General features: G+C 46.1%; 1 protein-coding gene across 1 annotated transcript in view; it reads left to right on the top strand.

Annotated features, from left to right (window-relative positions):
• Positions 1-9,694, top strand: part of LOC119962482 (calcium permeable stress-gated cation channel 1-like) — a 149,284-nt gene extending 139,590 nt beyond the window's left edge. The window contains exons 18-19 of the mRNA XM_038790426.1: positions 6,202-6,276; positions 8,951-9,694. Of these exons, the coding sequence (XP_038646354.1) occupies positions 6,202-6,276; positions 8,951-9,163 (288 nt within the window). The 3' untranslated portion in view covers positions 9,164-9,694. The remainder of the gene's footprint in view (positions 1-6,201; positions 6,277-8,950) is intronic.
• Positions 9,695-19,615: the final 9,921 nt, after the last annotated feature.

Here is a 19,615-nt window from a genome sequence, read left to right as displayed (position 1 = left end):
TGGCCGAACATGTCCCACCTTATTACAATGGTAACACCTCGGCCTTCGAGTCTCACCTACCCCCTCTGGACCTTCCTAATCTGAGGAGGAGATCTCGGAGCATTCCCAGCTGTCCATTCTTCACCTTGGCTCCGGCCTTCCTTTCACTTTCCCACTTCCTGTCCTCTTCAAAATTATGGAGTGATGGAGCAAAGGTTTAAATTTATGGATTAGCTCATAATCATCAGCCATAATTGCTGCTTGCTCAGCAGTCTTCACCCTCTGATCTGCAACATGGTTTCTTATTATAGAAGATAGGGAATTCATAAATTCCTCTAAGAGACTGACCTCTCTCAGAGCCTCATACGTAATTTCAACTCAATGCTTGTCCCCATCTATCAAGATTGCTCTGCTTACCCCATTGAAATTCAGCATATGTCTGTCCCTCTGTCTCCTTAAATTCTGAAGCTTTTGCTTATCTCCCTCGGGAACCAATTCATATGCACCCAAAATAGCCTTTTTTTTACCTCATCTTAATCCTTAGACACACGCACTGACAGGGCTGCATCACAGCTTGGTACGGCAACTGCTCGGCCCAGGACCGCAAGAAACTTCAGAGAGTCGTGAACACCGCCCAGTCCATCACATTAATCTACCTCCCATCCATCTACACCTCCCGCTGCCTGGGGAAAGCGGGCAACATAATCAAAGACCCCTCCCACCCGGCTTACTCACTCTTCCAACTTCTTCCATTGGGCAGGAGATTTAAAAGTCTGAGAACACACACAAACAGATTCAAAAACAGCTTCTACCCCGCTGTTACCAGACTCCTAAACGACCCTCTTATGGACTGACCTGATTAACATTACACCCCTGTATGCTTCACCCGATGCCAGTGTCAGTGTTTATGTAGTTACATTGTGGACCTTGTGTTGCCCTATTATGTATTTTCTTTTCTTTTCATGTATTAAATGACCTGTTTGAAAAATACTTTTCATTGTACCTCGGTACACGTGACAAACAAATCCATCCACCCAACTTACTCTCCACGGGTAATGTCCACTTTACCTTGGTTGCTACTTTCTCAAAAACTCCCAAAAAGCTTTCTACCTCCTTTTCAAATTTTAGGAGGGGCTGTATAAATTTAAACATATTGCCATTAGATTCCGTTCTAAGATTAAGTTCCCCTCTAATTTCCAGTGCCTTTAGATGCAAGTCTTTCTCTTTTGCTTTTTCCGTGCTCTCTATTTCCAACCTCCTCATTTCCATCTCCATTTGTTTTTCTTTTTGTTGCCTCACCCTCTCGGGCTCAAACTGCAGCCAAATTCTCTACGGCCGATTTCCCCACCAGGAAATGTCCTGAAGCTTCACTACTTCATGGCCTTTTCTGTGTTCCTAGCATCTCTTTCAAATTTAAATGTTGAGCAATCACATCAGTTATCTCCACCTTCCTAGCTCTACCTGGAACCTCTTTATACTTCACCTACCAATCGACTAGCTTGTCCTTTCAAAGCTCTTTTAAATAAACCAGACACAAGTCATTCGCTGGAAGAAAACCCTTAACGGCTTCCAGAGCCATCCTGTTATATTGTTACAAATCCGGTATCTCAGTTTAATTTACACGGTAACCCAAACTTTGCCGTTTACTGTTCTCGGAAAGATCCCGGACGCGAGCCCCAAATGGTAATGACACCCTGGGCTAGAGCACGGTCAATTCCAGCCCCACTGGCCCCAGAGTCACAACACAAGTGAGTTAACCAATAATTTTGAGAAAAAGACCCAAAGGTTCTGTCCCCTTGACTGCCCAGCAATTACAGTCACCAGGTTTGTAATTGTGGACACAATTATTGTCTATTTTTTTACTAGGGGCAAGAGGGGTAAAAAATAAAAAAGGAAAAAAGAGTCTTTGTTTCAGACAGTGGTTTTAAGCACTTTGCCCCTCTTCAAACCTTGCTTTCAGTTTGTGGCTTTACTGTCGATTCATTCAGGTCTCTGCAGTTTCAGAAATGCAGCACTCACAGCCTTCCTGGAGAGAGGGGGAACAGACTCTTGTCTTTTTTTTGCATTCTGTAATGGTTTCCCTGTAAAGTCATTCAGGTTCTGGCGGATTCAGGAATACAGCACTCATGTTTCTGGAGAGCAAGAGAAAGCAGGTCCTTGTCTTTCTGTGTCAAGGACTCAACTGCTCCCTCCGGTCTCAGAGAACCATCACACTGGACTAGGATCCAAACACCACCTGTTGCTGGGCAGAGTGCGGCCTTTTGACCAATTCATTGGCTTCTAGCCAATCAATCAAACCAAGTCCCACCCCATTTCTGTAGCCCCTGTTCAAACCAGCTGTGTCCTCTCCTGTAGCTTCTGAATTCCTCATTCTCTCTGTTGCTTGGCTTAAAGATACAAGCCTATTAATCGCCAATGGATCAAAAATGGTAAGAACATAATAAAAGGGAATAAACAAGAAGGACTCTTAAATATCCTAGTCTGCAGAGTGACCACCTCTATACATGCTAACAACAATACTGTCCGCCTCACGGATGCTTCAGTATCCTCAGCTGCCGCTCCAGTTTCATAATAATAATATTATTATTATAACCCAGGCTTCCAGGAGCTGCGGCTGAAGACACTTCCTGTACACAGAGTGGCCCCGGGCGCTGGAAATGTTCTTGGATTCCCACGTAAAGCAGGAGGAGCAAACAACAGCTTTGAGCTCTCCTGTCTTGACTTACTTGTTTAAATTAAACTTTTTGGAAGATATTTAAAATCAAATAACATCAATTATTCTATGGTCCATCTTCCCTGACCCTTGTTACTACAGAATATAGCAATTAATTCTGTCACCTCCTCAAAAAACTCTATCAAGTTGGTACAACATAACCTTCCCTGCACAAAACCATGTTGCCTGTCACTCACAAGTCCATTTGCTTCCAAATGTGAATAAATCCTTTCCCTCAGTATCTTCTCCAACAGCTTCCCCACCACTGACATCAGGCTCACCAGCCTATAATTACCTGGATTATCCCTGCTTCCCATCTTAAACAAAGGGACAACATTGGTAATTCTCCAGTCCTCTGGAACCTCGCCTGGGGTCAAAGATGATGCAAAGATATTTGTTACTGCCCCAGCTATTTCCTCTCTTACCTCCCACAGTAACCTGGGATATATCCCATCCGGCCCAGGGGACTTGTCTACCTTCATGCATTTTAAGATATCCAATACTTCCTCCTCCATTATAATGACATGTCCTAGAGTATTCACACACCTGGAAACCTCATCATCCATCATGTCCCTCTCCTTGGTGAATATTGATGCAAAATACTCATTAAGGATCTCACCCACACCCTCTGACTGCACATATAACTTCCCTCCTTTATCCAGAGTGGCCCTCCTCTTTCCCTAGCTACCCTCTTGCTCCTTCTACATCTATAAAAGGCCGTGGGAATTTCCTTGACCCTGCTTACCAATGACATTTCATGGCCACTTTTAAACCTCCTAACTCCCAGTTTGACTTTGTTCCTATTTTCCCTATATTCTTCAAAAGCTTGGTCTGGATTTAGTTGCCTACACCTTGCGTAAGCTTCTCTTTTCTTTTTGACAATTTCCCCGGTCATCCATGGTTCCATAATTCCGTCCTTCATTTTCGCAGGGACCTGCCTGTCCTCCACTCTAATCAACTGGTCTTTAGAAGACTCCCACATATCAAATGTGGATTCACCCTCAAATGCCGCTCCCAATACACATTCTCCAGCTCTTCTGTTGTAGTTGGCTTTCCCCCAATTTAGCTCCTTCACTCGAGGACCACACTTGTCCTGATCCATGAGTATTCGAAAACTTAGGGAATTATGATCACTATTCCCAAAATGTTCCGCTACAGAAACTTTGGTCACATGGCCGGGCTCGTTCCCCAATACTAGGTCTAGTAAGGCCCCCTCCCTGTTGGACACTGTTTCAAAAAGTCCCCTTGGATATTAGTCTGGGTTTCTGGATTACTAGACAAGTAGCATTACCATTTCACACCATCTCCCCCAGAGTGCCAGGTTGATGTTAGTGTGTAGCTGCACGGGAACAGCTTGGCTAGGGGCAAGGTCATCGGTGCTATTGCTGGAATTTTGTCAGAGCCTTTGCAATGTCCAGTGCCTTCAGCTGTTTCTTGCTGTCATGTGGCACAAACTGAGATGGATCATCCACTTGACCTTTATGCCTGAAGGTCGTTGCAAAGCCCTCGGCTGGATTCTCTGTCTGGCCACACCCATTTCCTGCCGGTAGCAGCATTCTCCCTCCTGGCATCGATCAATGGGGTTTCCCATTGTGGGCATCCCATGCCATCGGGAAATCCGTGGGTCTGAATGCACTGCTGTCAAAGCAGAGGATACCACCAGCGTAGAATCCAGCCCCCTGTCTGTGGCGCTGATGTGCAAGGCCTACTCCATCATTGAGTATGGGGGTATTTGTGGAGCCTCCTCCTCCAGTGAGTTGTTTAATTATCCACCGCCATTCACGGCTGGGTGTGGCAGGACTCCAGAGCTTGGATCTGATTTGTTGGTTGTGGAATCACTTATCTGTCTATTGCATTTGCATATGTTTTGCTTTGCACCAAGAGAACATAAGAACTAGGAGCAGGAATAGGCCATCTGGCCCCTCGAGCCTGCTCCACCATTCAATGAGATCATGGCTGATCTTTTGTGGACTCAGCTCCACTTTCCGGCCCCTTAATCCCTTTATTCTTCAAAAAACTATCTATCTTTACCTTAAAAACATTTCATGAAGGAGCCTCAACTGCTTCACTGGGCAAGGAATTCCATAGATTCACAACCCTTTGGGTGAAGAAGTTCCTCCTAAACTCAGTCCTAAATCTACTTCCCCTTATTTTGAGGCTATGCTCCCTAGTTCTGCTTTCACCCGCCAGTGGAAACAACCTGCCCAAATCTATCCTATCTATTCGCTTCATAATTTTTTGTTTTTCTATAAGATCTCCCTCATCCTTCTAAATTCCAACGAGTACAGTCCCAGTCTACTCAACCTCTCCTCGTACTCCAACCCCTTCAGCTCTGGGATTAACCTAGTGAATCTCCTCTGCACACCCTCCAGTGCCAGTACGTCCTTTCCCGGGTAAGGAGACCAAAACTGAACACAATACTCCAGGCGTGGCCGCACTAACACCTTATACAATTGCAGCATAACCTCCCTAGTCTTAAACTCTATCCCTCTAGCAATGAAGAACAAAACTCCACTCGCCTTCTTCATCACCTGTTGCACCTGTAAACCAACATTTTGCGACTCATGCACTAGCACACCCAGGTCTCTCTGCACAGCAGCATGTTTTAATAATCCCATTTGCTGTTATTCCTACCAAAATGGATAACCTCACATTTGTCTACATTGTATTCCATCTCCCAGACCCTAGCCCATTCACTTAACCTATCCAAAATCCCTCTGCAGACTTCCAGTGTCCTCTGCACTTTTCGCTTTACCACTCGTCTTAGTGTCATCTGCAAACTTGGACACATTGCACTTGGTCCCCAACTCCAAATCATCTTTGTAAATTATGAACAATTGTGGGACACCACTAGCTACTGATTGCCAACCAGAGAAACACCCATTAATCCCCACTCTTTGCTTTCTATTAATTAACCAATCCTCTATCCATGCTGCTGCTTTACCCTTAATGCCACACATCTTTATCTTATGCAGCAACCTTTTGTGTGGCATGAAATCTTTTGTCATTTAATCTCTCCTGATTTCCACCCTATCACGAGCTTCTCTTTTGTTCTTCTTCACACTCCCTTGCCTATCCCTTATTCAAAACCGATTGCATTGCTAACTTCTCCCAGTTCTGATGATAGGTCGCAGATCTGAAATGTTAATTCTTCCCTTTCTCAACAGTGGCCTTCAAACTGCTCAGATAGTTTCAGTATTTTCTGTTTTTCGCCCTCACACATCAGCTCCCACTCTGTCTCCCCTCCCTCGATGACAGACCTTCGGGTTTAAGCTCTTATTCCCCTAGCGTTTATGACTCTCTGTAACTCCACCTTTGGAAAAATGCTCAATTTCTGCTCCCACCTCAATTTGTTGTAGAATCGAAGGCTTACTTACCTCCTGTGTTGGAGCAGCCTGTTAGCCCCATGTGTCTGTGCTGGCTCTCTGCAAGTCACCCATATCCCTGTAAATTATTCTTCACATGTTGTGTTATAAACTTGATTCTCATCTCATACCCCCTGTGCTCAGATGGCGGAGCAGGAGACAGATGGCGTGTTCACAGACGGAGAACGGAGCAGTGTTTCGTCAACACCAAATTCCAACGTGAGTCATGAACAGGGCGGACACAGGAAACAAAACAGCATCAGAAATACCAAAACAGCAGAGTTAACCGGTCAGATTCTCTTGTGTTTAAATATTGAGTGTCAGCCTGAGTTTTGGAAAGTTTGGAATTACACAGGGTGCTGCAAGGTGAGTTTCAGGCAGATTCATTTTCAGCTGCTACTGGACACAAAGCAGTGGCATTTGATAAACATTGAACTGATTCTTGAACTGCCAAACATGGTTGAGAGGTTTCTGGGCGAACATAAGCCACCCACGATGTACAGGATTGTTCAGTTGCTCGTGTCAAATGTTGTTGGGAGATGGAAACCACTCGACCCTCCTCCATTGTTGGTTGTGTCTGTCCTGCCAAACGGTGGCCTTTGTTTAATTCCCTTTATTCTGGAAAAGTCCCAACAGATGGAAAACTGCAAATATAATTCCTCAATTCAAGAAAGGAAGGTGACTGGAAGTAGGAACCTATAAACTAGTTAGCTTAATATCTGTCAATGGGAAAATGCCTCAAGGTAATAGCAGGACATTTAGAAAAACATAATGCAATCAGGGAGGGTCAACATAGTTTTGTGAAAGGGAAAGTTAAATTGACAATTATCAGAGAGCTTCGAAGAAGTAGCAAGCAGGTTTGGTAAAGGGAAATTAGTAAATGTGTGTGTTTGGATTTCCAAAAGACATTGGGCGCAATTCTCCCATCGGGAGACTGTGGGCGGAATTCTCCGCAAGTCCCGACGCTGTCGTGAAACCTGGAGAAGTTCACAATGGCGTCGGAAGCCTCTCCCGGCCCCCTATTCTCCCCTCCCCGGGGGGATAGGCGGGCCGTACCGGGAAACTCGGCGGCCGGGCCTTGTCCCTGGCTTCAAGGCCCGGCACACCAAGAATCACGCCGCGGCGGAGCCTAATGACGTCAGCCGCGCATGCGCGGGTTGGACAGCTCAAACCCGCGCCTGCACGGTTGCCGTCTTTCCCCTCAGCCATCCCGCAAGACGTGGCGGCTTGATCTTGTGGAGGGGAAAGAGTGCGTCCCCTTGAGACGCCGGCCCGACGATCGGTGGGCACCGAGCGCGGGCCAGTCCCCTCCCGAGCACGGTCATGGTGCTCGATCCCTGATCCGCCCCCACTAGGCCCCACACTTACCTGGCGAGCCATGTTCACGACGGCAGCGACCAGGTGTGGTTGCCGCCGTCGTGAACAGGTCGGGAACGACAGGCCGCTCGGCCCATCCGGGTCGGAGAATCGCGGACCGCCGTAAAAAATGGCGGCCAGCGTTTCTCCGAGCGGCGTGTCGGAAAACCGGGCACACCATTTTGGGGGGCGTGGGAGAATAGCGGGAGGTGCGGGAGTAGACCTCCCGCTATTCTCCCACCCCTCATGGTTGCGGAGAATCGCGGCCTAAGTCCCGACGCTGGAGTGAAAACCGGAGTGTTTCAATCCGGCGTCGGAGGCCGCTCCCAGCCCCCTATTCTCCCGCCCCTGGCGGCTAGGAGCGGCGCCGCGTCATTTACGCACACCGGGCCTTGGCGGCGCGTAATTTACGCGGCCGGCACCGCGTAAATGACGTCACCCGCGCATGCGCGGTTGCCGTCCTCCCCGGGGCTGCCCTGCAAGAAATGTCGGATTGATCTTGCAGGGTGGCGGAGGAAAGGAGTTCCTCCTTCAGAGATGCCGGCCCGCTGATCGGTGGGCACTGATCGCGGGCCAGACCCCTTTTGAGGCCCCCCCCCGGTGCAAGAACCCCCTCCCCCTCCTACAGGCCGCCCCTCCAGCGTTCCCGCGCAGTTCTCGCCGGCAATGAACATGTCGTTTTGGGCAGGCCGCTCGGCCCATTTGGGCCGGAGAATCGACGCTCGCCATTTACAAACGGTGAGCGGCGATTCTCCCAGCAGCCAGCCGTGAATCGCGCCGCGCCAGTTTTGGGGTGTTGGGAGAATTGCGTGCGGGTGCCGGGGTGGCGTGGCTGGACTCACTCGGCGCCCTGGCGATTTTCACACCCAGCGTGGGGGGGAATTCCGCCCATTCAGTCAGGTAGCACATTGAAAGTTACTACACAAGAGCTTATGGAGCTGGGGTTGATATATTAGCATGGATAGAGGAATTGGTTACTAACTGGAAGCAGAGAATCAGATCAAATGGGTTGGCAAACTGTAACTAGTGGAGTGCCCAGGGATCAGTGATGGGGCCCCAACTGTTTCCAATCTATATCAACGACTTGGACAAAGGAACCAAATGTGTGGTGGCTAAATTTCTGATGATACAAAATGGGTAGAAAAGCAAGTTTTGAAAAGGGTGATCTTATTGAAACCTGTAAGATTCTGAGGGATCTTTGCAAGTTGGAAGCTGGGATTACTCCCCTGTGAGAGAGTCTGAAATATAAGGGTGTCCCATTGAAGAAGTAAATGAGGAGAATGTTTTCCTCTGAGGATCGTTAAGACTTTGGAATTCCCTTGCCCGGGCAGAAGTGGAGGCTGAATTTGTTCAAGACTGAACTGAATAGATATCTGATGGGCAAGAGGCAGGAAAGAAGAGTTAAGATCACAATCATATAAACCATGATCTGATTGATTGGTGAGCAAACCTTGAGTGGCTGCTCCTATTACAATCTTACATTCTTATGATGTTACGCTGGCTGCTTTCTGTGCTGATCACGCTCTCTGATTTCTAGGTGTTTGTTGCAGCTGTTCTCCAGGATGCTGAACTGGGACTAACTCCTGCTGCATCTCCTGCACATCACACATACGGAACCATGGAAAACCGTGCAGATGACAGCAAATCAGAGGGCTCTGCAACGATACAAAGCTTTGAAACAGATTTGGAAAGTCAGCAGCGTGAGCCAACTGCTGGATCAGTCATGGACAGTGAGATTCGCTATCACTAGGAGACTCTAGGGATAATCGTACAATCAGGATTATAACTGAGGAATGTATCTATCTGGAGGCTTTTGATTTTAACGCCACAGACATTGTTGACTGTGGAGGTAATCGAGGCAGTGCAGCTTTTGCGAAGCGGTGGGTTGGAGCCAATGTTTGTTTGCTCTGTTCTGTAACCCTGCCTGGCTGAGAATGTACAGGCCGCCACCAGCATGTCCCAGTGAATGCTGCATGTTTCTGAGTGTTCAGACAGTGTGTGGCCCCAAGTCTGCCTCTAGGTGGGAGCTGGAAATCTGCTGAAACATTCTCCTGTCAAACGGTGCCGCACTACATCGAAAACTATGTGTCTGAAGCCAACATCCACTCACTGACCAAATATATCTACAAGGCCTGGCACCCTGTGATCTTCTTCAGTTATATATATATTTGTTACTGCTTTAATCTGTACAGTTTCAGACCAATTGTCTTTTGCTTTGTGCTGCATAATTTATTGATTTAAATTGAGCAAGTGATAAATATTCTGGTGTTTCTCTATTCAACCCAGCAACATTGCTTCTGGATATTTACTTCACTTGACATATCACTGCCTGCCACATTCTGTCTCTCCCCACCACAACGTGCAACCTCCCACCCCCTCACAGAATCACAGCATACTACAGTGTACAAGAAACCCTTTGGCCCATCAAGTCTGCACCGACACATGAAAGGCCCTGACCTGCCTACCTAATCCCATTTGCCAGCACTTGGCCCATAGCCTTGAATGTTAGGACGTGCCAAGTACTCGCCCAGGTACTTTGTAAAGGACATGAGGCAACCGGCCCCTACCACCCTCCCAGGCAGTGTGTTCCAGACCATTACCGCACTTTGGTACTCCAGCTGTGGCCTCACCAAAGTTCTCCAACTCCAACATGTCCTCCCTGCTTTTGTAATCTGTGCCCCAAGTGAGTTTCCCAAATGCCTTTTTCACCCACTCTATCACCTGCCCTTCTGCCTTCAGAGATCGATGGACAAACACACCAAGGTTCCTTTGTTCCTGGGAACTTCCCAGTGTCGGGCTGTTCATTGAATATTTCCTGGTCACAATACACCTTCCAAAGTGTCTCACCTCACATTTTTCAGGGTTAAATTCCATCTGCCACTTTTCTGCCCATTTGGCCATCCCGTCTCTATCTTCCTGTAACACAAAACGCTCAACTTCACTGTTAACCACCCGGACAATCTTTGTGTCATCCACAAACTTACTGATCCTACCCCCCACAAAGCCATCGATGTCATTTGTATAAATGCCAAACAATAGGGGGCCCAGCACAGATCCCTGTGGTACACCACTGATCACTGGCTTCCAATCACTAAAGCAGCCGTCTGCCATCACCCTCTGTCTCCTACAGCTCAGCCAATTATGAATCCACCTTGTCAAAGGCTTTGCTGAAATCCATGTAAATTACATCAACTGCACTCCCCTCATCTACACACCTGGTCACATGGTCAAAATATTCAATTAAATTTGTTGGGCATGACCTCCCTCTGACAAAGCCACGCTGACTCTCCCTGATCAAACCTTGCCTCTCCAAGTGGAGATAGATTCTCTCCTTCAGAATCTTCTCACTGCCTGGATTTCTTTCCCCACCTTAATTTTTACTGATTCCTTTTAATATCTACACTTACCTCACATCCGTGTATTCCTAATGTTTTGTTGCTGTGTTTACATTCTTATTTGTTTTTGTATTCCTGCATTCCCAGGTATTCCTGAAAGTTTCCATTATCTCACACGTCAAGCAGTGTAACTAAACAGGCAGGAATCCGAGAATCATCGAATTTACAGTGCAGAAGGAGGCCATTCAGCCCATCGAGTCTGCACCGGCTCCTGGGAAGAGCACCCCACCCAAGACAACGCCCCCACCCTATCCCTGCAATCCCGTAACTCAGTAACCCCATCCAACCTTTTTTTGGACATTTAGGACAATTTATCGTGGTCAATCCACCTAACCTGCGTGTCTTTGGACTGTGGGAGGAAAGCAGAGCACTCGGAGGAAACCCACGCAGACACGGGGAGAACGTGCAGACTCCGCACAGACAGCGACCCAAGCCAGGAATCGAACCTGGGACCCTGGAGCTGTGAAGCGACAGTGCTAAACACTGTGCTACCATGCTGGATAAAGAGGGTCATCAGACAGATGGATGTGCTGTAATCAGACAGCTGGGGGTACACTTGTGAGGGCTCAGCTATAGAGTGAAAGTGCAGAAAGGTAGAAAGCAGAGATTTATGCATTCACAATATCCAAACTAATTATTGGGACCTTAAATTGACCATAAAGGAAGGTACATGATCCCATTTGGCTGAAGAATTGCACCATAGGAACACAGAAGGAGGAGGAGGCCACCTAGCCACGAGATCATGGCTGGTCTGATGTGACCTAACTTCATATAACTGTCTTTAGCCGACATCCCTTAATAACTTTGGTGAATGACAGTCCACCAATCTCAGCTTGAAAACTGATTAACATCAATTGTCTTTTGCAGAAGAGAGTTACAACTTCTAGCATCTCATGGCAGCACGGTGGCACAGTGGTTAGCACTGTTGACTGGGGAACCGGGTTCAATTCTGGCCCCGGGTCACTGTCTGTGTGGAGTCTGCACGTTCCCCCCGTGTGTGCGTGGGTTTCCTCCGGGTGCTCCGGTTTCCTCCCACAGTCCAAAGATGTGCAGGTTAGGTGGATTGGCCATGATAAATTGCCCCTTGGTGTCCAGGGATATGTAAGATCAGGTAGGGTTATGAGGATAGGGTGGGGGTATGGGCCTAGCTAGGGTGCTCTTTCAGAGGGTTGGTGAAAATTAGATGGGCCGAATGGCCTACTTCTGCACTGTAGAGATTCTATGATTGTTCTCTAATTTCACTCCTGAAAGGTCAGGTTCTAGTTTTTAGACTATTCCCCCCAGTCTGAGAAATAGTTTCTGAATTCCAAGGAATACAACGAGAGCTGTTCAATCGCTTCTCCTAATTATAACCTTTGGACTTCAGGTATCATTCTGATAAATCTGCAATCCCGCCAAAGCCAAACTCTCCTTCCTCCCTCACCAGGTGCCATCTGACTAGAGCAATCAAAGAATAAAGAAAAGTACAGCACAGGAACAGGCCCTTCGGCCCTCCAAACCTGCGCTGACCATGCTGCCCGTCTGATCTAAAACCCCCAACACTTTCTGGGTCCGTATCCCTCTATTCCCATCCTATTCATATATTTCTCAAGACGCCTCTTAAATGTCACTATCGTCCCTGCTTCCACCACCTCCTCCGGCAGCGAGTTCCAGACACCCACTACCCTCTGTCTAAAAACACTTGCCTCGTACATCTCCTCTAAACTTTGTCTCTCGCACCTTAAACCTATGTCCCCTTGTAATTGACCCCTCCACCCTGGGAAAAACTTCTGACTATCCACTCTGTTCATAATTTTCTAGACTTCTATTAGGTCACCCCTCAACCTCCGTCGTTCCAGTGAGAACAGACCAAACATATCCAACCTCTCCATCTATTCATAATGATTTCATGATCTGCACACTTTCTATATCATCATCTAAATTATAAATAGTTGAGGCAGTGTTGTGACAATAGCCAGTCCATTTACCCTGTAATCAGAGCCTGTGTGTTGTGGAGATTTGTGCTGGAATATGAAGCACATACCCTGACCCCAGTTTGGTTAGTATTACAAGCCAGTTCAAAAAGTGCAATCTCTTTAAAATCCATTTGCAGACAAAACTCATGACACCGTAGTTCCATTATTGTAAAATTAAATGATAATTATTCTCTTGATTAATAATTCAAGTTAATTATAATAACGAATTCCAAAACCTTTTAACCAAATAACATCCTAACAATTCTATCTGACCTTTTTCTTTGAGGCATTTAGTTTAATCCCAATTTCCGCACCCATATCCCTACTCCATCTAATCCCGCTCCCGAAAACCCTGAATATCCCACTCCATCTAATCTCACTCTCAATCTAATCCCAGTCTTGGTGCCATGTGTTAGCTCATGTGCCAGTGTGAAATGTGGCTCTATCGTGGAGATGGGCAGATCACAAAGGAATGGATATCACAACTCAGATGGGAGTTTGCTGTCTGATGTAGCAGAAAGCAGACACAAGAATCACAGAGGAAAATGAAACAATCAATTTAAATAACTGAATCAAAATAACAAGCTTCAGAGGTTATTGATGAAACAGAAGTGTATATGTCGGAAGATAAACCAATCAGACTTTTAACATATCCTTTAGCATTGTTCAGCAAATTCTTAGCCGTTTTATATAGTTTATAAGTTTATCTAGGTCTAAATGAAATCCTTGGTCATTGAGATCGATATTACCGTAAATCCGAGCTATTACTAGCTTCCAGGGAATTATCGCAACTACCTTTGTAACCTCAATTATTACTTGCACTAATATCTGCTAAATATTTTATGTATTTCAATGCTGCAAGTTGTATGAGATTAATAAACAATCTAATTGTGACTTCATGGTCTGAATTCTAATCAACTGACATTTGAAAGCCTCCCACATGCCGGATTTGATTTTCCCTCAAACAGCCTCGTCCAGTCAACACTCTCCAGATCCGGCCTAATGCTGCTGTAATTAGCCTTCCCCCAGTCTAACACCTTCACCGAGACCACTCTTGTCCTTTTCCATAAGCAGCTTAAAACTTACAGAATTATGATCACTGTTCCCAAAATTATCTCTACTGAAACTTCGATCACCTGGCTGGGCTCATTCCCCAGCACCAGGTATAATATGGCCCCTTCCCGAGTTGGGCTATTTACACGGAGAGGGGAAATATACAGCAAATGGCAAAGCTCTTCGGAATATAGAAAGTCAGAGAGATCTGGATGTGCAGGTCCACAGATCTTTAAAAGTGGCAACACAAGTAGACAAGGTAATCAGGAAAACGTACAGAATGCTTGCCTTCATTGGACGGGGCATCGAGTATAAAAACTGGCAAGTCATGCTACAGTAAGGCCGCACTTGGAATATTGCGCACAATTCTGGTCACCACATTACTAGAAGAACGTGGGTGCTTTGGAAAGGGTGCAGAGGAGGTTTACCAGGATGTTTCCTGGTCTGGAAGGTGTTAGCTATCCAAAGAGGCTGAATAGACTTGGACTGCTTTCATTAGAACAACGGAGGTTGAGGGGTGACCTGATAAGAGATCTACAAGATTATGAGGGGTATGGATGTGGTGGATGGGCAGGCACATTTTCCCAGGGTGGAGATGTCCCTGCACCCAGGCGAGAGATAATTAAATTTGCCTTGAGGGGTTCGTTTGGAGGTGGCAGCCGTTCATCGACTTCTTCGAAAAAAACTAGACTGTCAGCAGGATAGGGCGGAGGGGAGGAACAGGGGAGGCATGGATGTGATGAATAAGGATAGGAAAACCAATGGCAGGAGGGTCGGGAAGGGCTGGTGGTGTGTTTTTATCGGCCATGTTGGTTGGGGTTTGCGTTCGCAGAGGGTGATGGTAATTTTGTTGTGGGTTCTGTCTGTTGTTGAAAAGTGTTAAAATTATAAATGACTCAATAAAATATTTTATAAAAATACTGAACTCAGGACCGGCATGTTCCTGTGAGGATGAAAGATAAGGGTGGTAAGTATAGGGAACACTGGATAATGAGGATAAATCTTGTCAAAAAGAAAAAGGAAGCATTCATAAGGTCTATAAGGCTCAGGACAGATGAAGCCCTTGAAGAATATAAAGCAAGTAGGAAGGAACTTAAGGTAGGAGTTAGGAAGGCTAAAAGAGATCATGAAATGTCGTTGGCAAACAGGATTAAGGAAAATCCTAAGGTGTTTTATACATATGTAAAGAGCAAGAGGGTAGCCAGAGAAAGGTTGGTCCATTCAAGGATAAAGAAGGGAATCTATGTATGGAACCAGAGGAAATGGGAGAGATGCTAAATAAATACTTTGCCTCAGTATTCACCAAAGAGAAAGACTTGGTGGATGAGGAGGATCGGGTAGAATGTGTAGATATTCTGAGTCATGTTGATATTAATAAAGAGGAGGTTTTGGGCATCTTAAAAAGCATTAAAGTAGGTATGTCCCCAGGGCCTGATGGGATTTACCCCAGAATACTGAGGGAGGCAAGGGAGGAAATTGCTGGGGCCTTAACAGTAATCTTTGGATCCTCATTGGCTACAGGTGAGATCCCAGAGGACTGGAGAATAGCCAATGTTGTTCCATTGTTTAAGAAGGGCAGCAGGGATAATCAGGGAAATTACGGTGAGCCTTACATCAATAGTAGAAAAATTATTTGAAAAAATTCTTAGAGACAGGATTTACCCACATTGGGAAACAAATGGACTTATTCGTGATGGACAGCATGGTTTTGTGAAGGGGAGGTCGTGCCTCACTAATTTGATTGAGTTTTTTGAGGAAGTGACAAATATGATCGATGAGGGAAAGGCAGTAGATGTTGTATACATGGACTTCAGTCAAGCCTTTGACAAGGTCCCTCATGGTAGACTGGTACAAAAGGTAAAGTCACTTGGGAACAGGGGAGAGCTGGCAAGTTGGATACAGAACTGTCTTGGGCACAGAGGACAGAGGGTAGCAGCAGAAGGGGCTATTCTGAATTGAAGGCTGTGACTCGCGGCGTTCCACAGGGATCAGTCTGGAGCCTCTGTTGTTTGTGGGGTATATAAATGATTTGGAAGAAAATGTAGCCGGTCTGATTAGTAAGTTTGCAGATGACACAAAAGCTGGTGAAGTTGCAGATAGTGAAGAGGATTGTCAGAGGATACAGCAGGAGATAAACTGGTTGAAGTCTTGGGCGGAGAAATGGCAGATGGAGTTTAATCCGGGAAAGTGTGAGGTAATGCACTTTGGAAGGTCCAATGCATGCAGGAATTACACAATAAATGGTAGAACTGAGTACTGTGTGAGTACTGACAGGCAGAAAGATCTGGGCGTGCATGTCCATCAATCACTGAAAGTGGCAACGCATGTGGTCAAGAAGGCATACGGCATGTTGGCCTTCATCGGTCAGGGGCATTGAATATAAAAATTGGCAAGTCATGTTGCAGCTGTACAGGGCCTTAGTTAGGCCTCATTTGGAATATTGTGCACAATTCTGGTCGTCACACTACCTGAAGGATGTGGATGCTTTGGAGAGGGTACAGAAGTGGTTTACTAGGATGTTGCCTGGTATGGAAGGCATTCGCTACGAGGAGAGGTTAGATAAACTCGGTCTGTTCTCACTGGAACGACGGAGGTTGAGGGGTGACTTGGTAGCAGTGTACAAGACTGAGTGGAATGGACAGAATAAATAGTCAGATGCTCTTTCCTCGGGTAGGAGAGTCAAGTACGAGGGGACATAGGTTTAAAGTGCCTTAGGAAAAGTTTAGAACTGATGAGCGAGGCAAGTTTTTACACAGAGGGTGGTAAATATATGGACTGCGCTGCCTGGGGAGTGGTGGAAGCAGGTACGATAGCGGCATTTAAGGGGCATCTAGACAAATATATGAATAGGGTGGGAATGGAAGCATACGGACACCGGAAGTGCAGATGGTTTTAGTTTAGCCAGGTACCATGGTCGGCGCAGGCTTGGAGGGCAGAAGGGCCTGTTCCTGAGCTATATTGTTCTTTGTTCTATGTTAGAATTACCAAAATGCATAGCTTCGCATTTGTCCGGATTAAACTCCATTTGCCTTTTCTTTGCCCAAGTTTCCGAGAGAATACAGCAAGGTATAGATAGGCTGCAAAATTGGGCAGAGAGATGGCAGATGGAATTTAATCCGGACAAATGTGAGGTAATGCATTTTGGTAGATCCGATTCAGGTGGGAGCTGTAAAATAAATGGCAGAACCATCAGGAGCTTAGAGATACAGAGAGATCTGGGTGTGCAGGTCCACAGATCTTTAAAAGTGGCAGCACAGGTGGAAATGGTGGTAAACAAAGAACAAAGAAAATTACAGCACAGGAACAGGCCCTTCGGCCCTCCCAGCCTGCGCTGATCCAGATCCTCTATCTAAAACTGTCTCCTATTTTCCAAGGTCTACTTCTCTCTGTTCCCGCCCATTCATATACCCGTCTAGATGCTTCTTAAATGATGCTATTGTGCCCGCCTCTACCACCTCCGCTGGTAAAGCGTTCCAGGCACCCACCACCCTCTGCGTAAAAAACTTTCCACGCACATCTCCCTCAAACTTTCCCCCTCTCACCTTGAAATCGTGACCCCTTGTAACTGACACCCCCACTCTTGGGAAAAGCTTGTTGCTATCCACCCTGTCCATACCTCTCATAATTTTGTAGACCTCAATCAGGACCCCCCTCAACCTCCGTCTTTCCAATGAAAACAATCCTAATCTACTCAACCTTTCTTCATAGCTAGCACCCTCCATACCAGGCAACATCCTGGTGAACCTCCTCTGCACCCTCTCCAAGGCATCCACATCCTTCTGGTAATGTGGCGACCAGAACTGCACGCAGTATTCCAAATGTGGCCGAACCAAAGTCCTATACAACTGTAACATGACCTGCCAACTCTTGTACTCAATACCCCGTCCGATGAAGGCAAGCATGCTGTATGCCTTCTTGACCACTCTATCAACCTGTGTTGCCACCTTCAGGGTACAATGGACCTGAACTCCCAGATCTGTCTGCACATCAATTTTCCCCAAGACACTTCAATTGACCATATAGTCCGCTCTTGAATTTGATCTTCCTAAATGCATCACCTCGCATTTGCCTGGATTGAACTCCATCTGCCATTTCTCTGCCCAAATCTCCAATCTATCTATATTTTGTTGTATTCTCTGACAGTCCTCCTCGCTATCTGCAACTCCACCAATCTTAGTATCATCTGCAAACTTGCTAATCAGACCACCTATACATTCCTCCAGGTCATTTATGTAGATGACAAACATAAGAACATAAGAACTAGGAGCAGGAGTAGGCCATCTGGCCCCTCGAGCCTGCTCCGCCATTCAATGAGATCATGGCTGATCTTTTGTGGACTCAGCTCCACTTTCCGGCCCGAACACCATAACCCTTAATCCCAATATTCTTCAAAAAACTATCTATCTTTACCTTAAAAACATGCAATGAAGGAGCCTCAACTGCTTCACTGGGCAAGGAATTCCATAGATTCACAACCCTTTGGGTGAAGAAGTTCCTCCTAAACTCAGTCCTAAATCTACTTCCCCTTATTTTGAGGCTATGTCCCCTTGTTCTGCTGTCACCCGCCAGTGGAAACAACCTGCCCGCATCTATCCTATCTATTCCCTTCATAATTTTAAATGTTTCTATAAGATCCCCCCTCATCCTTCTAAATTCCAACGAGTACAGTCCCAGTCTACTCAACCTCTCCTCATAATCCAACCCCTTCAGCTCTGGGATTAACCTAGTGAATCTCCTCTGCACACCCTCCAGCGCCAGTACGTCCTTTCTCAAGTAAGGAGACCAAAACTGAACACAATACTCCAGGTGTGGCTGCACTAACACCTTATACAATTGCAACATAACCTCCCTAGTCTTAAACTCCATCCCTCTAGCAATGAAGGACAAAATTCCATTTGCCTTCTTGATCACCTGTTGCACTTGTAAACCAACCTTCTGTGACTCATGCACTAGCACACCCAAGTCTCTCTGAACAGCGGCATGCTTTAATATTTTATCGTTTAAATAATAATCCCGTTTGCTGTTATCCCTACCAAAATGGATAACCTCACATTTGTCAACATTGTATTCCATCTGCCAGACCCTAGCCCATTCACTTAACCTATCCAAATCCTTCTGCAGACTTCCAGTATCCTCTGCACTTTTCGCTTTACCACTCATCTTAGTGTCATCTGCAAACTTGGACACATTGCCCTTGGTCTTATGTTCTTATGTTCTTATGTCCCCAACTCCAAATCATCTATGAAAATTGTGAACAATTGTGGGCCCAACACGGATCCCTGAGGGACACCACTAGCTACTGATTGCCAACCAGAGAAACACCCATTTATCCCAACTCTTTGCTTTCTATTAATTAACCAATCCTCTATCCATGCTACTACTTTACCCTTAATGCCATGCATCTTTATCTTATGCAGCAACCTTTTGTGTGGCACCTTGTCAAAGGCTTTCTGGAAATCCAGATATACCACATCCACCGGCTCCCCGTTATCTACTGCACTGGTAATGTCCTCAAAAAATTCCACTAAATTAGTTAGGCATGACCTGCCCTTTACGAACCCATGCTGCGTCTGCCCAATGGGACAATTTCTATCCAGATGCCTCGCAATTTCTTCCTTGATGATAGATTCCAGCATCTTCCCTACTACCGAAGTTAAGCTCACTGGCCTATAATTTCCTGCTTTCTGCCTACCTCCTTTTTTAAACAGTGGCGTCACGTTTGCTAATTTCCAATCCACCGGGACCACCCCAGAGTCTAGTGAATTTCGGTAAATTATCACTAGTGCATCTGCAATTTCC

Source organism: Scyliorhinus canicula, chromosome 2, assembly GCF_902713615.1.
Source record: "Scyliorhinus canicula chromosome 2, sScyCan1.1, whole genome shotgun sequence".
Classification (NCBI taxonomy): Eukaryota; Metazoa; Chordata; class Chondrichthyes; order Carcharhiniformes; family Scyliorhinidae; genus Scyliorhinus; species Scyliorhinus canicula.
The sequence above is the reverse complement of the archived record's forward strand: the minus strand, read 5'-3'. Positions and strand labels throughout refer to the sequence as shown.